A 19734-nucleotide genomic window follows, 5' to 3' on the forward strand; every position below is an offset into this window, starting at 1 on the left:
CTAAATGTTATTAGCTGCTATATCTTACTATATTAAAGAACTTTTAATCGTTTTCCTTCAGTGTGAGATCAGCAGACTTAACACCGAACACTGTTTTATTTTTCCTTTTTCCCTTCACGTCTTATTTCCTCTTTATTTTACTATTTCATGGTGTTTTATCAAGTCTGTTTATTGATATAACACGTTTAAAACAAGTTTGCAGATGGGTTAGTCTGCCTCAGTACAGGTGTACTGAGTTAAAGACACACACAGGGGCATAAAGGCAATAACACATAATGTAATATATTGAAACAATAAAAGAAACATTTTACATGTTTAAATTGTGCTTATCTTATTTCTATATGGACTTACATATATTTTGCACTTTTATCTGTTTTAAATTCATTCATTCATTCAGTCATTTGTTGTTTTATTGGTATTATATTTAGTTCTTTATGAGATCATCATAAATTTCCTTTACTTAAAGTGGCAATCTTGGAGTATTTAAATATGAATATATTTGCAGTATTATGAATTGTCTGTGGCAGTATTACCTGGAGAAACACAGTATGACAGTTTCTCTCCAGGTAATATTCACACAATTCACATTTCTGATTTTTAAATTGTTATTCTGTAAATATTTTAACCTTAAAAGCACTTTGTGCTGAAGCTTGAAAAGTGGGATAATAACTGAAATGTTTATTATTATATGATGCATGTGAACACAACATGTTAACTGTAACAGAGGAGGCGCTCGGTGCGGTCGTACGTACGTCACTGAGCTGTTTGGCGTTGATGGCGGCTTGAAGCTGAACTGGAGAATCCACCACTTGTGTAAACTTCACTTTGTCTGGATGCTGCCGGTAGGTTGTCTGCAAAAGCATTTAAAAAGAGGAACATTCAGAAACGGGAGAATCAGACTTTACTGCAAAGACGTATTTTCATTAGCCGATGCTCCTCACATCGCTACACTGGAGCAGCTTCTTCCCGGCTTCATACTCAGGCGTCAGCGTTTGAGGGAAGAAGCATCTCGTCTTCATGTCTTCATAGTCAGCTTTATAGAGTTGCTGCGAGATGAAAGAGGAGAACATAATGAAAGACATAATGAAGATAAAACTCTTGCACCGGGGATTTAGATTTCTATAAAAATGAAAGAATAATTATTTACCTCATTCTTCATTTCCTCAACTTTCTGGCAGTGAACCATGAAGACGTCTTCATAGCTGCCGACGTAGTGGCCCTTCACCTCTTTTTCATACTTGTCTTTATAACGTACCTAAAATAAGAAATAAATCAAAATGTGAGTATTTAAAAGACAAAATCAGAAGGATAATATCACAGGTCTTCTTCGTACATCAGTGAACTTCTTAAGGACGGAGTCCATCTGAAACTTGGGCGTGTCGCAGTAGTTGATGCTGGAACCTTTGGCTTTCTCATAGCTGGCCTTATAAACTTTCTGTAGAAGAAGACAGAAAACATCACATAAAAATCACATATGAGTTATGATCAGTAACTCAAATAAGAGAACACACACACACACGGCTAAACGCATCATGGGACTGGCTGGCTGCACACATGTCAGACTGGTAACTTCATTCAATTAAATCACCTTTTCGATGAGTTTCTCTGCATGCAATTGACTTTCCAGATGGTTTAATTAGCTGCATTGATATGACAATCCACTCAGAGAAGCTTCATGTCAGACCCACAGCCACCTCAATCATTCAGCAGTCACCTCGTTCTCTAGTCTAACGAGAGTAAATTCATGTCTCATGTCTACAAGCAGACGTGGAGACCAGGGGACTGAAATCTTAACTTAACTTAGTTTAGATTTAGTTTTTGGTTGTTTGCCTCCACCAAACCAGTAAAGTGTCAGTTTACATCCATGTCTGTCTGAAATACTGTATATCCACTTCATTATGTTATTCTCTTAGACATTTGTATGAAATTGTCATAATAAGCAAATCAATTCCTGAGTTATGGCTCAAAAACGTATTTTTGGAGACTTTTCACCACCAACGTCTGATGAGTCCCGGTGGATGTTTGAGCCAAACACACAATGCCTCCTACAGACATCTTTACCACCAACAGAATCGTACTAACTCAGGGATTTCCCCGTCTCCTCCTAGCTAAAAATGAAAATTGAACGGCCATCTTTTATTATTTGCCAGTGATGAGTGAGCGCTGTTGATGTTATTGCTCGTCCATCGGGAGACGAGAATTTACAGCTGTAAGAAGTATTTCTTAAATTAAGTTAAGATAAGATAGGAATAATTCCTCCATGAGTGGAGGAATTAGCATGAGGAAGGTAGGATTTTTCCTATGTTTCAAATTTAAGTTAAGATGAAAGTTAAGTTAAGATTAAGCAGTTAGGATGTTCTTACTGTAAAGAGCCCCCATTAAATAGTTATAGTAATACTGTATACTAAGATTTAATCATTTGTTTCCACCCTAAACATAATCCACCACTGCTCTATTAGAGCAGCTGTAGTTTCTCTTCAGACACCCACATCGCTGAGGATGGTGCCGGCATATCTGAGCTGTCTGAGGAGAGGATTCTCTGTGGCCGGGAGCGTGTTGTAGTCGGCCTCCGCTTTGCCCTTCTCGTACTCCTTCTTGTATTGGACCTGAAAACACAGAGAACAAAAGACACAAAGAGTTTAGATCAGGCTGATTCACGCTGACTCGTATAACGTGACGTCGGTGGAAAAACCCCACTGCATGTGTCCTTTTATTCTTTGTTAAAATGACGCATGTTTGCATGAATGTGTGGGTGGAAGTCTGATATGTTGTACTTTGTTGCAGTGGCATTGAATTTAAATGTAGGTCTTTTATTACAGCGCGTCCCTGCGTCAGTGTGTTGACTCACTCTCTGCTCTGAGACACTCGGCTCTACCTGGAGCTCTAGGACCTATAATAACACTCTGATGTCCTCTGTGTGGACGCACTCTCTGAGACACTCGGCTCTATCTGGAGCTCTAGGACCTATAATAACACTCTGATGTCCTCTGTGTGGACGCACTCTCTGAGACACTCGGCTCTATCTGGAGCTCTAGGACCTATAATAACACTCTGATGTCCTCTGTGTGGACGCACTCTCTGAGATACTCGGCTCTATCTGGAGCTCTAGGACCTATAATAACACTCTGATGTCCTCTGTGTGGACGCACTCTCTGAGATACTCGGCTCTATCTGGAGCTCTAGGACCTATAATAACACTCTGATGTCCTCTGTGTGGACGCACTCTCTGAGATACTCGGCTCTATGACCTATAATAACACTCTGATGTCCTCTGTGTGGACGCACTCTCTGAGACACTCGGCTCTATCTGGAGCTCTAGGACCTATAATAACACTCTGATGTCCTCTGTGTGGACGCACTCTCTGAGACACTCGGCTCTATCTGGAGCTCTAGGACCTATAATAACACTCTGATGTCCTCTGTGTGGACTCACCCCGCTGGCAGCGATGCGAGCCTTCTTGTTAGCGTCATAAACGGGCGTGTCCGTTTGCATGAAATAGATTTGGTCTTTGTTGTCCTCGTAGTCTTGCGTGTATCTTTTCTGCAGGGAGAAAAGGATCAGGGCAGTTAGATGCAGTAAAAGTTATAGCGTTCAGAAAACCTGCAGGTGGAAGTCGGCTCTTACGCTGCTGAAGTTTTCCATCGCCACCCTGGCTGTCGCCACGTCGAAGTACGGCGTCTCGCACCACTGACCCTTCACGTTCTTATTGTAATCTTCCTTGTATTTGAGCTGTGGAAAACAAAAAAAACAAATTAATAATAATAATAATGGCGTAATAAAGCCAGTTATATTCACATTTCTGTAGATGGTGTTTAAAGGAGCCTAAAGTCTGATGGATTGCAGAACTTGTCTTCGCCATAATTTAAATGCAGAATCAGTCAGAGACAGAAGGAAAGTGCAAGTTTGAGCCTCTCAAATTAAATTTCCCTGAGGTTTATTACTCTCCTCTGCACTTATCATTAATAGAAATAAATGTCTCACTTCGTCTACCTTCCGTCCTCCTGTGTTTCCTTCACATACACAGCATGTTTGAGAGCCACATTAAACGCTTACATCACTGAGCTGATTGTTCACTCTCCTGGCCAGCTCCACTTCAGGAGGATCAGCCAGCGAGGTGTACTTCGCCTTACGCTGATCGTGACCCTTCTTGTAGCGAACCTGCAGACACACACACACACACACACACACACACATTAGAAGTTTGAATTGACTGAGGTGGTTACTTCTTCAACATCAATAGCTGAGCTTAGCACACAGATCGTATCGACTGGTGACTTCCTTACATCAGCAGAACAGGTTACACGCTAACGACCGTTTTAATTTCCTGCAATGTGAGTGGAAATGTGATAAATCTGAGTAAGCACAAACAAAAGGAAGAAAACATTAAAGATGGAGAAAATGTGCTTGTTGATGCTGAGGTAAGTTTAAGTCACAGCTACTTAGATATTCTACATTGTTTCAATGTAAAAACTATAAACCAGATGTGAACGTCTACTTTAAGACACTCCTTCTCACCGAGGACGATAAAAGCCGGTTATATTAAGGAGAGAGCTGCCGTAGAATAAACGGTTTAGCAAACGTATATTATCACATCGCCAAACCCTAAAATCATTAAAAGCTTTTTCACAAATATTATGTGTGTTTTTGTACATTATTTGTACAATTTCTGGAACAAAACTACCACTTGTAAAAACTGCACAGCTCTTCCATTTTTAAGTCAGATATACTGTATACATGTTATAGTATTTTGTCATAATTTTATAGTATTTTTCTTCTATTCTGTATTCATCAGAAGGCTTCATTGGCTGCAGGTGAACACTGGTTGTAGTCAGTAAACTCACATCACTGAGGGCCTCCTGAGCTTTGGCCACCCTGCGCAGCTCGGGGCTGTCGCTGTACGGGTAGAACATGGTCTTCTCTTCATCCCAGAGCTCCGTGTAAAGTTTCTGAACAAGGTGTAAACAAGGTGAATGCATTTCTTTGTATTGAAAAAGCATCAGATGTTATTTCTGTCAGAACATTGTCCTTACTTTGCTGTAGTTGGCAGCGTTCTTCACAGCCAGAACCAGCTCAGGAGCATCCGGAGGCAGCAGGTACCGGTCCTTCGTCTCATCCCACTTCTGTCTGTACAGAACCTGCAAGAGAGACGAGCATCAGTGTTTAACATCGAGATGATTTTACTCCTCTGAGTCTACGTTCAGGTAACTCACCTTGCTGATCAGTTCGGAGACGCGCTTGACGTGGGCGACCTCTCTGGCCTCACCGTCATACAAGCTTGTTGTCCGAGTCTTATTTCCCTCCATGCGGTATTTAACCTGAAGACGACACGTGTTGGTTATTATCATTCATGACGAGAGAAAAAATACACTTTTAGTGTTTAGTTTAGAGTTATATTTTTAGCTTTATCCATCATAAGATTTAATTATTCCAAAGAGAAAACCACAATGAATTTGTTCAGCATCTGAAGCTATTATAATACATTTTTAAATAATTTACAGTGCAGCCGTTTTGCCTGTTAATTTGTTCTGTCATTGACCAAAATCCACTATGATAAAAAGGATGGGTTGATTATTTATCATATTTATTATTATTATATTTTTTAAATGTTTCCTTTTTTCTTTTTAATTATCTTTTTTTGTATTATTAGAATTTTTATGTAGAAAAATAAATAAATTTAAATGTGTCCTTAATGTTCATTGTAATTCATTGGTCTGTTAAATGAATAAATACATTTATCAAACAATATATAAAATAAAAAATATTGTTCAGCATGTCTGCTCTATTGCTGACAAAGAATTTAATTTAAGTTCATTTCACGAACAGGATTTAAACCAGCAGTCTTCTATTTGAATAACCTTCTAACCCTCAGCCTTGAACTTTAGACATCATGATTTGGGGGATTATTCGGTCATGATTTGGGGGATTATTCGGTACCTCGCTGAGCTGCTCCTGGGCCTTCCTGATGCGGATCATTTCAGGAGAATCAGTGATGATGGCAGGAGGAGTCCCTCTGGACACGTCGTACGCATGCCGGTATTTGTTCTGTCAAGAAGAGCCCAACAGTCAAAACTTAAATACAGTTAAAAAACAAACCTGAAATATTCCATCGTTTATCGTTTAGAGCTGAAGCAGACGAAACAGATTGGTTTTGACTCGATGCTCACATGACTGTACTGCTCCATCATCTTCTGGCTGTGAGCCAGGTACGGAGTCATGAACTTGGAGGTGTCCACCTTCACCTTCTTCCTGACTTTCCTGGTGGGCAAGCCAGACTGGAGGAGGAGGAGAAGAGAGAGGAAACACAATCAGCCACCCGACGACCTGAAGAGGGCCTCGGCTCCTCCATGACAGGAAGGGAAACGTACAACAAGGTGATCATAGAAATGACGAGGAGGACTCAGCGACATGACAACAAAACAAACTGTTTCAGGTATTTTACAACAGTGATGTGAATTTGTTGATTAAATAACGATATGATGGTGTCAAGGTGAAGAGAAAACAACCTACCTATCACTCTAATAACTCAATAACTCAATGTGAAGACTTTAACGGGATAATAAATCAGTAACACATTCAGGTGGTTGGGATAAAGTCATGAATGTTGGATGAAGAGTGACAGAAGGACGAACACAACAAGTAACAGGTGGTAAAGCGGTGAATGTGCGGTCACGTCCACGCTGTCTATGAGCATTGAGCAACGCATGCAACGCCAGCTCAGCAACACGAAGCGAAGCCAGAGACCGACTCACAGGAAGCAGTTAAATGAGCACAATAAAGCAGCCATTTCTTTATAAAGTAAAGTGAATAAAATATCATTAAATCTATGCAAGAACACAAAATGTTGTTAAATTAATTTTCTGTCTTTACTTAAATCAAACAATGACCACTTAAAGTAACTTAAAATCACATTATAATGCATTATAACAGTGATTATAACGCATTATAAAAAACATTATAATGTGTTACAACTATGAGAATTATAATACACAATGATCCTCCTATAAAAATAAAGTCAGTGATATGATTATGGTTATAAAGCATTAATAATATTTATGAGTGCTTATAACTATGATTACACAGAGATATAAGCAGATTATAACACATTATAAGTGTTTATAATGCGTTATGGACATGGACGTCATAGAAAGTGCAACCAAAACAATAATTTTATGTTCATGCAGAGGTTTAACAGATTTCTCGTAAACTTATAAGGCTTTAACATAAAAACCTGCCAACATCGAGGACAACAGGAGAATTAAGCAGACAGATTATCTATTAACAGACATGCAGATGAATGGGGGGGGGGGGGGGGGGGTGCACCGCGGTACTGTTTGAACTGTTGCCTCTTGGGAGAGGAGGAGGTGCTTTACCTGGAAGGCCTGAGAACTTTCGTGCTCAGCCGTCGTTGTCATCTGCTCGACATATTACAAATATAGAACACACTCTGAGGTTTCACAACTACCAGAACACGTCATGGGAGAAACAGCACAGTATCTTTTGATTCATTGGATTCAGATTGAGGGTGATTTTTCTGCAGCTCTGGAGCTCCGCTAACATCTCCGGTGTGACATAGTATGCGGTCACTCTACACCGCATCGCATTAGTGGTTCTGTTCTGTCAAACGCCCTCAAGAAGAAGAGAGGGATCTTTGTCCTAACGTGTAATAAACTGGTGAATGTTACTGTAAGTAAGACTGGAGTCTAATTAAGCCTCTATTGCACATGAGGACAGAGCAGCATTGATATGCTCTGTTATATGAGCCTGAGTGCTCTAACTCTTTGAATCTGGTCAATAAACACCAGCCACTCACGTGACATTATATTTAGACCATTGTTCCTGTCATCCAGCCCTGAATTGACATCTATTGGTTTCTTTTACAGGGCCAACAACTGTCTGTTTCTTTTCTTGTTGCTCAGCACGAAAATAATGCCAAAAGAAAGTCAATTAGGATCCTTATTCATGGCGGAGATACAGATTAAATGCATCCACGTGACTAAGCAACAGTCAGCGCGAGTGATGAACTTCATAATGTCCAACAAACAGGACTTTCAACCAGAGGACCGGTGTGGTTTTATGGTGGTGGTTTTCCTAAACCTGGTTATGTGGTTTTGTTGCTTAAACCTAACTGTAGGTTTTGTTGTCTAAACCTAACTGTTGGTTTTGTTGCCTAAACCTAACTGTTGGTTTGTTGCTTAAACCTAACTGTTGGTTTGTTGCTTAAACCTAACTGTTGGTTTGTTGCTTAAACCTAACTGTTGGTTTTGTTGCCTAAACCTAACTGTTGGTTTTGTTGCCTAAACCTAACTGTTGGTTTGTTGCTTAAACCTAACTGTTGGTTTTGTTGCCTAAACCTAACTGTTGGTTTGTTGTCTAAACCTAACTGTTGGTTTGTTGCTTAAACCTAACTGTTGGTTTGTTGCTTAAACCTAACTGTTGGTTTTGTTGCCTAAACCTAACTGTTGGTTTTGTTGCCTAAACCTAACTGTTGGTTTGTTGCTTAAACCTAACTGTTGGTTTGTTGTCTAAACCTAACTGTTGGTTTGTTGCTTAAACCTAACTGTTGGTTTGTTGCTTAAACCTAACTGTTGGTTTGTTGCTTAAACCTAACTGTTGGTTTTGTTGCCTAAACCTAACTGTTGGTTTGTTGTCTAAACCTAACTGTTGGTTTGTTGCTTAAACCTAACTGTTGGTTTGTTGCTTAAACCTAACTGTTGGTTTGTTGTCTAAACCTAACTGTTGGTTTTGTTGTCTAAACCTAACTGTTGGTTTTGTTGCCTAAACCTAACTGTTGGTTTGTTGCTTAAACCTAACTGTTGGTTTTGTTGTCTAAACCTAACTGTTGGTTTTGTTGTCTAAACCTAACTGTTGGTTTTGTTGTCTAAACCTAACTGTTGGTTTTGTTGCCTAAACCTAACTGTTGGTTTGTTGCTTAAACCTAACTGTTGGTTTTGTTGTCTAAACCTAACTGTTGGTTTGTTGCCTAAAGCTAACTGTTGGTTTTGTTGTCTAAACCTAACTGTTGGTTTGTTGCTTAAACCTAACTTTTGGTTTGTTGTCTAAACCTAACTGTTGGTTTGTTGCTTAAACCTAACTGTTGGTTTGTTGCTTAAACCTAACTGTTGGTTTTGTTGCCTAAACCTAACTGTTGGTTTTGTTGCCTAAACCTAACTGTTGGTTTGTTGCTTAAACCTAACTGTTGGTTTTGTTGCCTAAACCTAACTGTTGGTTTGTTGTCTAAACCTAACTGTTGGTTTGTTGCCTAAACCTAACTGTTGGTTTGTTGTCTAAACCTAACTGTTGGTTTGTTGCTTAAACCTAACTGTTGGTTTGTTGCTTAAACCTAACTGTTGGTTTGTTGCTTAAACCTAACTGTTGGTTTTGTTGCCTAAACCTAACTGTTGGTTTGTTGCCTAAAGCTAACTGTTGGTTTTGTTGTCTAAACCTAACTGTTGGTTTGTTGCTTAAACCTAACTTTTGGTTTGTTGTCTAAACCTAACTGTTGGTTTGTTGCCTAAACCTAACTGTTGGTTTTGTTGTCTAAACCTAACTGTTGGTTTGTTGTCTAAACCTAACTGTTGGTTTGTTGCTTAAACCTAACTGTTGGTTTGTTGCTTAAACCTAACTGTTGGTTTTGTTGTCTAAACCTAACTGTTGGTTTGTTGTCTAAACCTAACTGTTGGTTTGTTGTCTAAACCTAACTGTTGGTTTTGTTGTCTAAACCTAACTGTTGGTTTGTTGTCTAAACCTAACTGTTGGTTTTGTTGTCTAAACCTAACTGTTGGTTTGTTGCCTAAACCTAACTGTTGGTTTGTTGCCTAAACCTAACTGTTGGTTTTGTTGTCTAAACCTAACTGTTGGTTTGTTGTCTAAACCTAACTTTTGGTTTGTTGTCTAAACCTAACTGTTGGTTTTGTTGTCTAAACCTAACTGTTGGTTTGTTGCTTAAACCTAACTGTTGGTTTGTTGCTTAAACCTAACTGTTGGTTTGTTGCTTAAACCTAACTGTTGGTTTTGTTGTCTAAACCTAACTGTTGGTTTGTTGTCTAAACCTAACTGTTGGTTTGTTGTCTAAACCTAACTTTTGGTTTGTTGTCTAAACCTAACTGTTGGTTTTGTTGCCTAAACCTAACTGTTGGTTTTGTTGTCTAAACCTAACTGTTGGTTTGTTGCCTAAACCTAACTGTTGGTTTTGTTGTCTAAACCTAACTGTTGGTTTGTTGTCTAAACCTAACTGTTGGTTTGTTGCTTAAACCTAACTGTTGGTTTTGTTGTCTAAACCTAACTGTTGGTTTGTTGTCTAAACCTAACTGTTGGTTTGTTGTCTAAACCTAACTGTTGGTTTGTTGTCTAAACCTAACTTTTGGTTTGTTGTCTAAACCTAACTGTTGGTTTTGTTGCCTAAACCTAACTGTTGGTTTTGTTGTCTAAACCTAACTGTTGGTTTGTTGCCTAAACCTAACTGTTGGTTTTGTTGTCTAAACCTAACTTTTGGTTTGTTGTCTAAACCTAACTGTTGGTTTGTTGTCTAAACCTAACTGTTGGTTTGTTGTCTAAACCTAACTGTTGGTTTTGTTGTCTAAACCTAACTGTTGGTTTGTTGCCTAAACCTAACTGTTGGTTTGTTGCCTAAACCTAACTGTTGGTTTGTTGCCTAAACCTAACTGTTGGTTTGTTGCCTAAACCTAATCTGCGGTTCAGATCAAACATTTCTACATGGTTAGATACCGCTGGAAGTGAAAGAGAGAAACACGTTTCATCTGTTATTAGGAGAAGAATAATCTCGTCTATTTATTCAAAGGGGGAAAAGCCTCCTAAACCTCCGACTTGCTGAACCATGAATAGCCCGTCTAACTTACAGCCTGCCTGAATTACACTTCCCTCTACTTAGGAAGTATTTACAGTCACATAAGGTGGAACGTTTGGACCTGAAGCTGACCAATAATAACTTAAAATCTAGAATAAACCAGAGCTGCGAGAAAGAACATCTCAAATCCTTTTTGTTGTGTAAGAGGCTTCAACATCTGGATCTATCAGACAGGAGAGAACCATAGGTGTGAATGAAACACGTCGCTACAAAGCAACGCAAACAGAACCTCTCAGTGTTTCCATCCCCTCTCTCTCTCTGAGTGAACGCTGTGACGCTAACGCGTTCCATCAGAGTGTGATTTACAGCACAGAGGCTTCTCTCCCTCTCTCTCCCCCTCCCTCTCTTTACCTCTCCCTCTCCCTCTCTCTCTCTCCCTCCCTCCCTCCCTCTCTTTACCTCTCCCTCTCCCTCTCTCTCTCCCTCCCTCTCTTTACCTCTCCCTCTCCCTCTCTCCCTCCCTCTCTTTACCTCTCCCTCCATTCCATCTCTCTGCCAATCTGCCATAGATGTCCACTTTTAAATTTGTGCGGATGCCAGACAGAGAACTCTTGGCTCCACCCCTCAATAACCTGAGGAGTTAAAGGAGAACTACGCCTCTTTTAAAATAAAATCCATAAGTGTTATTCCTACTGTCTGAAAATATTAACAAACGTAAACAACTCTCTCCAGAATCCAAAAATAAAATAACATTTTATTCCAGTTTGCTGCTCCAAGTGACTGGAATGAGTTGCAAACACCCAAATATGAACAATGTGTACAATATATATTGTGCATACTGTGATGTTGTAAGTTTTGTATGAGATTGTTTGAGATGTATCTTTGTTTTATTGTGTCGCCTTGTTGACCAGGTTGTCATTGTAAACTGGTTCTCAATTGGATTATCTAGTTAAATAAAGGTGAATAATAAAAATAATACATTTGTGATATCATCAAGTATGAAGTATAAACTGCTCCATAGATATTGAATTGATAAAGATGTTATAGACGACACTGAGAGCGACCAGTCTCTTCTCATTCTGTTTCATAGCTGAGAAAACTTCAATACAATGAAGCTCATTTAGGGATAAAAAAAGGAATAAAACATTAATTGTGTACGAATACGCACGTACTTTCATTCAACATACTTTTGTGTGTATAAACAGTAGTATGCATCTTTTCTGACGCACCGATTTGTGAGAATCCTAAATTGTGAACTAATTTGAAAATATATTACGTCCAGCAAGTAACATCTTACTGTTCAACTGAAGCGTTATTGACGTTGCAGAGCTGTCGAGCCATCGTCTGTTATGAATTATGTCGTAACCACCGCATTGCATTGTGGGATATTAATGCTGGCTTAGTGTCCAGTGTTTGCATTACAGTAAGCAATTTGAGTACTATTGGTTTCATAATAAGGCTTTAGACATCCTAAAAACAATGTGCACATTACTGTTTAAGTGCAATTAATACAATTCTGGACGCAAACATAAAGAGCTGCAGCAATGAGTCCTAAATGGAAGAATCCTATTGGCTGTTTGTGGAGGAACCAGTGATGATGACATCATTCCTACGGGACGTCTGTGAAGCAGCTTTATACTTGATGACGCCACAAGGTTAGACTTACGTCTGTGGTTTCTGAGAGAGAGTAGCTCACGTAAATAAAATAACATGAAATAACATGCTGAATTTCTTAATTCAGGTGGTGTTCATTTACTAGTTAACATGAAGAAAATACTACTCATGATCATAATGAGGTATAAAGTAGATCATTAGCAAATAAACTCTTTCTGAAGTGATTAAACTAGGTCTATGTTTTCTTTTCTCATAGACAAGCTGAACAGTCGTACGTATGTTTCTCCCCATTCTGTAGATGAAATAAGAAGCCGTCCTACTGTTTACTCAGAACAATGCAGCTTCTCTCCACAGTGCAGATGAAAGAGCCAGTGAAATCAGAGTGTATTGATTTTGGTTGATGGGTATCCTCTTGTTCCGCCTCCCAAACGATTTACATCTTTGCAGTAAAGATGGTAAATCTCTTTGAAAGAGTTGATATGTTATATGGGAGTTAAATGACCACTGTGATTGGTAATACATTTTATTTTAAACCATTCAGACTCCCCTATAAGATATCAGCAAGATTAAGTATGAAGAAATATACAAGGCAAACTTTAATCCTATTTCACCAGGAAATATGAGATTAAGCTGTTAGCCTTCTGTTTTCACTCTTCCATTGGACACTGACAGGAAGACCTTCACACATATATATATATATATATAAATATATATATATGTACATAATTCAGACACAAAGCGCTCTCCTGAAACATCCTGAAGTCTCAGGATTATAAATATGAGGTTAGATCATCTGGAGACAAATATGACAGCAGATTGGCGGTGAACACACAAACAGGTCAATTTAAACAAAACTTGCTGAAACTTGCACACTCCTGAATTCTATGTAATCCAATCTGCTCTATTTATGCTACAAGAGGAAGAAGACTGTCGTCATGTCGGGAGCCATTACAGCGCTGCAAAATGTGTCCATCGATAGGTTAGACAAGCTGCAGATATCTGATAGTCTGCTACAAAGAAATGTAGTTAAATCATATGCAAGAATAAACTCTTGTGCATCTGGCTGTTGTCACTAGACTCCATTTTATATATATATATATAGGATGGCATGCCAACTACATATGATTTCCTGCCATCTTTACATTTATAGCACAACAATGTCCCAGATAAAGATTCTATCTTGAATTTGAAAGTTTTGATTAAAGTGGCTGTTAAAGGCAATCCAGGACTCAGAAGGTGTCCGTCTGAAACCGGATCCACCAGAATAAGTTCTTCCATGAACTGCTGACTGGAGGGGGGGGGGGAGGCACTAACTGAACTATTCATAGGGGACTAGAACCTGCAGGCCCTGTATCTAACCTCAACTCTACTGAATCATTTCTCATTTTTTAAATCGTATTTAGGCTGGAAACAATCAAAGATAATCAAATACAGATAACAGTGAGAAAACTTCCACTTACCTCTTCCACAATCTCCTCCTCATACTCCTCATACTCCTCATACTCCTCATACTCCTCATACTCCTCCACAACTTCCGTCATTTTGAGACGGATTTAGAGTCTCTGCGTAAAACACAGACAACATTTATTATTCATCATTTGAACTGTGAATGAACAAAGTTCAGAAGTTAACTTAAATGTTCCATCAGTAGCATCGAGTCACACATGTCAGACAGCTTATCCTGGGGCTCAGACCAGAGATCAGAAGAGACAAATGCACCAGTGATATTTTAGGACGCGGCCAGTCATCCCCCCCACTGCTGAACCCAGTTACCCCGATTCAAAGATAGGAAATAACACACAGCAACCGCATGCTAGAAAATAACTACACAAATATATTGATGTTAAACCAAAAGTGTGTGTCGTACCAGCGAAAGATTCCCGCGGTATTTTCCTGACAGTAAAAAAAAAAAGCCTCACTTGCTATCCACTAGGGTCTCAAACTGAACCGCCTAAATCCTAGAAACAAAGTGATAAAAGAAGTGTGTGAAACGCCTCACAAAGTGTCAATCAGTAGCTGCAGATTAGGAAGGTGAGACACATTACAACAGGCCCGTGAATGTGCGACAGCCACAACACAGCTCAGAGGAGCTGAAGGTTGGCGACAGCTGCCCAGCAGAACTTCAGCTATTTGACATGTAAGCTAATGCCGCAGCTTGATTGGTTGACTCTGTTTAGCAAATGGTGGGGCCAATGCCTTCTGAGGCTGCAGGTTAAATATAGGATGGCATGCTAAGTACCTTTTTTAGCACTTCATTACCCTATCTTTAAATCAAAAGGCAATTTTCTCTGTACAATGATAAGAGAAATAGACGAAAGGACAAAAAAAAGCTCGACAGGTGTTGAGATTTCAGAGAGAAGGCCGCTGCTGGAATTTCAGATACATCCAAAGAAAAAAGAGAGGCCTGGTTTCATCGTGTTGGATTCTTGCAGATCTTGATTGTTGGGTTATTCCTTCAATGTGCAGCAGAGCCTTTACACTCTTTATCCCTCAATCAGCTGGATCCAGATGGCAGCAGAGGACGGAAATAACGGACCTCCGAGCAGATGGAAAGCCATGCAAGTGTGTAGAAATATGGATATTTAAGGGTTTTTGGTTTTCCGTCTTTTGCTTTCTTACCGGTTATACAAAGTTTAAAGGTCTCCCAAGCCACCAAAGTCTCCCCAGCTTCCCTCCAGAGAAACACCGGGCGACAGCACACAGCTGCGATTTCTACCCAGGTTATCATGTGGCCGACTCAGCCAATCACAGGCCGGCACTCTCAGGTTTCAGAATCTAAATATACCTAAATGATCCCCTCAGAAAAGAGCACCTGTCGAGGCGAATGCATCAGCGGTACGGTTATGAGGAAGGAACGGAAAGCACAAGAAGAAAGAAGGGTCAACCCCGACTACAACAGCAGCACTCTGTGTGAGGGGGGGTGTTGACAAATGCTAGTTTGTTTTGGGTTTTTTTTGCAAAAGGTTTTGGAAGCAGGTGTGATCGTGGGTGAGGATGTGAGCTGAAGACCCAGCAGGGCTGAGAGCCAGACCTGTTGAGGTCATCTGTTAGCTGAGCCTGAGCTGGTCCTCTCTCGAATCCGGTCAACATCAAACTCAAGGAGGTTTGATGTTGACGCTATCTAAAATAAATGAGGTCTGACAAATCACCAATGCCCCTTGGATTACAGACAAAGCCTGTAAATGAATAATGAGTCAACCCAGACAAGTCTTGACATTTGCTTTGACATGACATGATACATTTAGAACAGTAGAGAAAAGAGGAGAGGAGTGGAGAAGAGAGATTGTAGAGGAGAGATCGTAAAGGAGAGATTGTAGAGAGATCGTAGAGAAGAGATCGGAGAGAAGAGATCGTAGAGGAGAGATCGTAGAGAAGAGATCGTAGAGGAGAGATTGTAGAGGAGAGATCGTAGAGAAGAGATCGTAGAGGAGAGATCGTAGAGTAGAGATTGTAGAAGAGAATAGATCGTAGAGGAGAGATCGTAGAGGAGAGATCGTAGAGAAGAGATCGTAGAGAAGAGATCGTAGAGTAGAGATTGTAGAAGAGAATAGATCGTAGAGGAGAGATCGTAGAGTAGAGATCGTAGAAGAGAATAGATCGTAGAGGAGAGATCGTAGAGGAGAGATCGTAGAGAAGAGATCGTAGAGAAGAGATCGTCGAGGAGAGATTGTAGAGGAGAGATCGTAGAGGAGAACGTAGAGGAGAGATTGTAGAGGAGAGATCGTAGAGGAGAGATCGTAGAGAAGAGATCGCAGAGAAGAGATCGTAGAGGAGAGATCGTAGAGGAGAACGTAGAGGAGAGATTGTAGAGGAGAGATCGTAGAGGAGAGATTGTAGAGAAGAGATCGCAGAGAAGAGATCGTAGAGGAGAGATCGTAGAGGAGAGATTGTAGAGGAGAGATCGTAGAGGAGAGATTGTAGAGAAGAGATCGCAGAGAAGAGATCGTAGAGGAGAGATTGTAGAGAAGAGATTGCAGAGAAGAGATCGTAGAGGAGAGATCGTAGAGGAGAGATTGTAGAGAAGAGATCGTAGAGGAGAGAATAGATCGTAGAGGAGAGATCGTAGAGAAGAGATTGTAGAGAAGAGATCGTAGAGGAGAGAATAGATCGTAGAGGAGAGATCATAGAGAAGAGATTGTCGAGGAGAGATTGTAGAGGAGAGATCGTAGAGGAGAGATCGTAGACGAGAGATCGTAGAGGAGAGATCGTAGAGGAGAACGTAGAGGAGAGATTGTAGAGAAGAAATTGTAGAGGAGAGATCGTAGAGGAGATCGCAGAGGAGAGATCGTAGAGGAGATTGTAGAGAAGAGATCGTAGAGGAGAGATTGTAGAGAAGAGATCGTAGAGGAGATATTGTAGAAGAGAAGAGATTGTAGAGGAGAGATTGTAGAGAAGAGATCGTAGAGGAGGAGAGATTGTAGAGGAGAGATTGTAGAAGAGAAGAGATTGTAGAGGAGAGATTGTAGAGGAGAAGAGATTGTAGAGGAGATTGTAGAGGAGAAGAGATTGTAGAGAAGAGATTGTAGAAGAGAAGAGATTGTAGAGGAGAGATTGTAGAAGAGAAGAGATTGTAGAGAAGAGATTGTAGAGGAGAGATTGTAAAAGAGAAGAGATTGTAGAGGAGAGATTGTAGAGGAGAAGAGATTGTAGAGAAGAGATTGTAGAGGAGAGATTGTAGAAGAGAAGAGATTGTAGAGGAGAGATTGTAGAGGAGAAGAGATTGTAGAGAAGAGATTGTAGAGGAGAGATTGTAGAGAAGAGATTGTAGAAGAGAAGAGATTGTAGAGGAGAGATTGTAGAAGAGAAGAGATTGTAGAGGAGAGATTGTAGAAGAGAAGAGATTGTAGAGGAGAGATTGTAGAAGAGAAGAGATTGTAGAGGAGAGATTGTAGAGAAGAGATTGTAGAAGAGAAGAGATTGTAGAGAAGAGATTGTAGAGGAGAAGAGATTGTAGAGGGGAGATTGTAGAGAAGAGATTGTAGAAGAGAAGAGATTGTAGAGAAGAGATTGTAGAGGAGAGATTGTAGAAGAGAAGAGATTGTAGAGGAGATTGTAGAGGAGAAGAGATTGTAGAGGGGAGATTGTAGAGAAGAGATTGTAGAAGAGAAGAGATTGTAGAGAAGAGATTGTAGAGGAGAAGAGATTGTAGAGAAGAGATTGTAGAGGAGAGATTGTAGAGAAGAGATTGTAGAAGAGAAGAGATTGTAGAGGAGAGATTGTAGAAGAGAAGAGATTGTAGAGGAGAGATTGTAGAAGAGAAGAGATCGTAGAGGAGAGATTGTAGAGAAGAGATTGCAGAGAAGAGATCGTAGAGGAGAGATCGTAGAGGAGAGATTGTAGAGAAGAGATCGTAGAGGAGAGAATAGATCGTAGAGGAGAGATCGTAGAGAAGAGATTGTAGAGAAGAGATCGTAGAGGAGAGAATAGATCGTAGAGGAGAGATCATAGAGAAGAGATTGTCGAGGAGAGATTGTAGAGGAGAGATCGTAGAGGAGAGATCGTAGACGAGAGATCGTAGAGGAGAGATCGTAGAGGAGAACATAGAGGAGAGATTGTAGAGAAGAAATTGTAGAGGAGAGATCGTAGAGGAGATCGCAGAGGAGAGATCGTAGAGGAGATTGTAGAGAAGAGATCGTAGAGGAGAGATCGTAGAGGAGATCGCAGAGGAGAGATCGTAGAGGAGATTGTAGAGAAGAGATCGTAGAGGAGAGATTGTAGAGAAGAGATCGTAGAGGAGATATTGTAGAAGAGAAGAGATTGTAGAGGAGAGATTGTAGAGAAGAGATCGTAGAGGAGGAGAGATTGTAGAGGAGAGATTGTAGAAGAGAAGAGATTGTAGAGGAGAGATTGTAGAGGAGAAGAGATTGTAGAGGAGATTGTAGAGGAGAAGAGATTGTAGAGGGGAGATTGTAGAGAAGAGATTGTAGAAGAGAAGAGATTGTAGAGGAGAGATTGTAGAAGAGAAGAGATTGTAGAGAAGAGATTGTAGAGGAGAGATTGTAAAAGAGAAGAGATTGTAGAGGAGAGATTGTAGAGGAGAAGAGATTGTAGAGAAGAGATTGTAGAGGAGAGATTGTAGAAGAGAAGAGATTGTAGAGGAGAGATTGTAGAGGAGAAGAGATTGTAGAGAAGAGATTGTAGAGGAGAGATTGTAGAGAAGAGATTGTAGAAGAGAAGAGATTGTAGAGGAGAGATTGTAGAAGAGAAGAGATTGTAGAGGAGAGATTGTAGAAGAGAAGAGATTGTAGAGGAGAGATTGTAGAGAAGAGATTGTAGAAGAGAAGAGATTGTAGAGAAGAGATTGTAGAGGAGAAGAGATTGTAGAGGGGAGATTGTAGAGAAGAGATTGTAGAAGAGAAGAGATTGTAGAGGAGAGATTGTAGAAGAGAAGAGATTGTAGAGAAGAGATTGTAGAGGAGAGATTGTAGAAGAGAAGAGATTGTAGAGGAGATTGTAGAGGAGAAGAGATTGTAGAGGGGAGATTGTAGAGAAGAGATTGTAGAAGAGAAGAGATTGTAGAGGAGAGATTGTAGAAGAGAAGAGATTGTAGAGAAGAGATTGTAGAGAAGAGATCATAGAGAAGAGATTGTAGAGGAGAGATTGTAGAGAAGAGATCATAGAGAAGAGATTGTAGAGGAGAGATTGTAGAGAAGAGATCATAGAGAAGAGATTGTAGAGGAGAGATTGTACTCAGGATTCTGTTATCTCTGATGACGGTCCGTTAGACCGAAAAGCTCAAATAAAGAGAACTCTGCAGAGATGTAAGTGTGAGGATTTCTCTTCTATCAGCAGAACATATACTAGAGGAACAACACTCAACCGCTCTGGTGGGTCAAAAACAAAAATAAGCTACATTTCAAAGCAGTGGAGCAGACTGCTATCAAAGTAGATTAGGTATAAAAATACATCAAGAACTATTTCTAGATGACATACACTATATATATATACGTTTGAGGTCAAGTGGCAGCTTTATGGTTGATTTATGAATAAAATGAAGAGGCAAACGGCATCAACTGATCTCGACTTGAGAGAAATAATGAATTGTGTACCATTTATTTACACGTCCGTCTCCTCAGATGATGAGCTTCTATCTCTGTGGTACGTCAAACCTCTGCTCTCCCTCTTTGTGCCAGGAGGACGGTGCTACCGGGGGAGAAAGATGGACAGCAGCAGCTGACTCTCTCCCTCTCTCTCTCTGTGGACTGGAGGGTTGGTATCGTTTCCTTGCTGCTGGGTCCTCGGTAGCAACATCACTGCAGCTTTTTTCTTTTTAAATCTCATCTAATGTGCAAAACTGAAAAAAGTGGTCACATTT

At 40.1% G+C, this 19734-nt stretch overlaps 1 protein-coding gene across 1 annotated transcript in view; it reads right to left on the reverse strand.

The window, feature by feature from the left end:
• neb (nebulin) overlaps nucleotides 1-13960 on the reverse strand; it is a 76037-nt gene extending 62077 nt beyond the window's left edge. Inside the window, exons 1-15 of the mRNA XM_076085102.1 lie at nucleotides 13880-13960; nucleotides 7372-7413; nucleotides 6166-6273; nucleotides 5936-6043; nucleotides 5212-5316; nucleotides 5032-5136; nucleotides 4843-4947; nucleotides 4055-4159; nucleotides 3626-3730; nucleotides 3434-3541; nucleotides 2490-2606; nucleotides 1334-1435; nucleotides 1148-1255; nucleotides 942-1046; nucleotides 753-851 (exon numbers count right to left, since the gene is read on the reverse strand). Of these exons, the coding sequence (XP_075941217.1) occupies nucleotides 753-851; nucleotides 942-1046; nucleotides 1148-1255; nucleotides 1334-1435; nucleotides 2490-2606; nucleotides 3434-3541; nucleotides 3626-3730; nucleotides 4055-4159; nucleotides 4843-4947; nucleotides 5032-5136; nucleotides 5212-5316; nucleotides 5936-6043; nucleotides 6166-6273; nucleotides 7372-7413; nucleotides 13880-13960 (1503 nt within the window). The remainder of the gene's footprint in view (nucleotides 1-752; nucleotides 852-941; nucleotides 1047-1147; nucleotides 1256-1333; nucleotides 1436-2489; nucleotides 2607-3433; nucleotides 3542-3625; nucleotides 3731-4054; nucleotides 4160-4842; nucleotides 4948-5031; nucleotides 5137-5211; nucleotides 5317-5935; nucleotides 6044-6165; nucleotides 6274-7371; nucleotides 7414-13879) is intronic.
• Between the last annotated feature and the right edge of the window lie 5774 nt (nucleotides 13961-19734).

This window comes from Anarhichas minor, unplaced genomic scaffold (assembly GCF_050575085.1).
Source record: "Anarhichas minor isolate MPS153535 unplaced genomic scaffold, ASM5057508v1 ptg000138l, whole genome shotgun sequence".
Classification (NCBI taxonomy): Eukaryota; Metazoa; Chordata; class Actinopteri; order Perciformes; family Anarhichadidae; genus Anarhichas; species Anarhichas minor.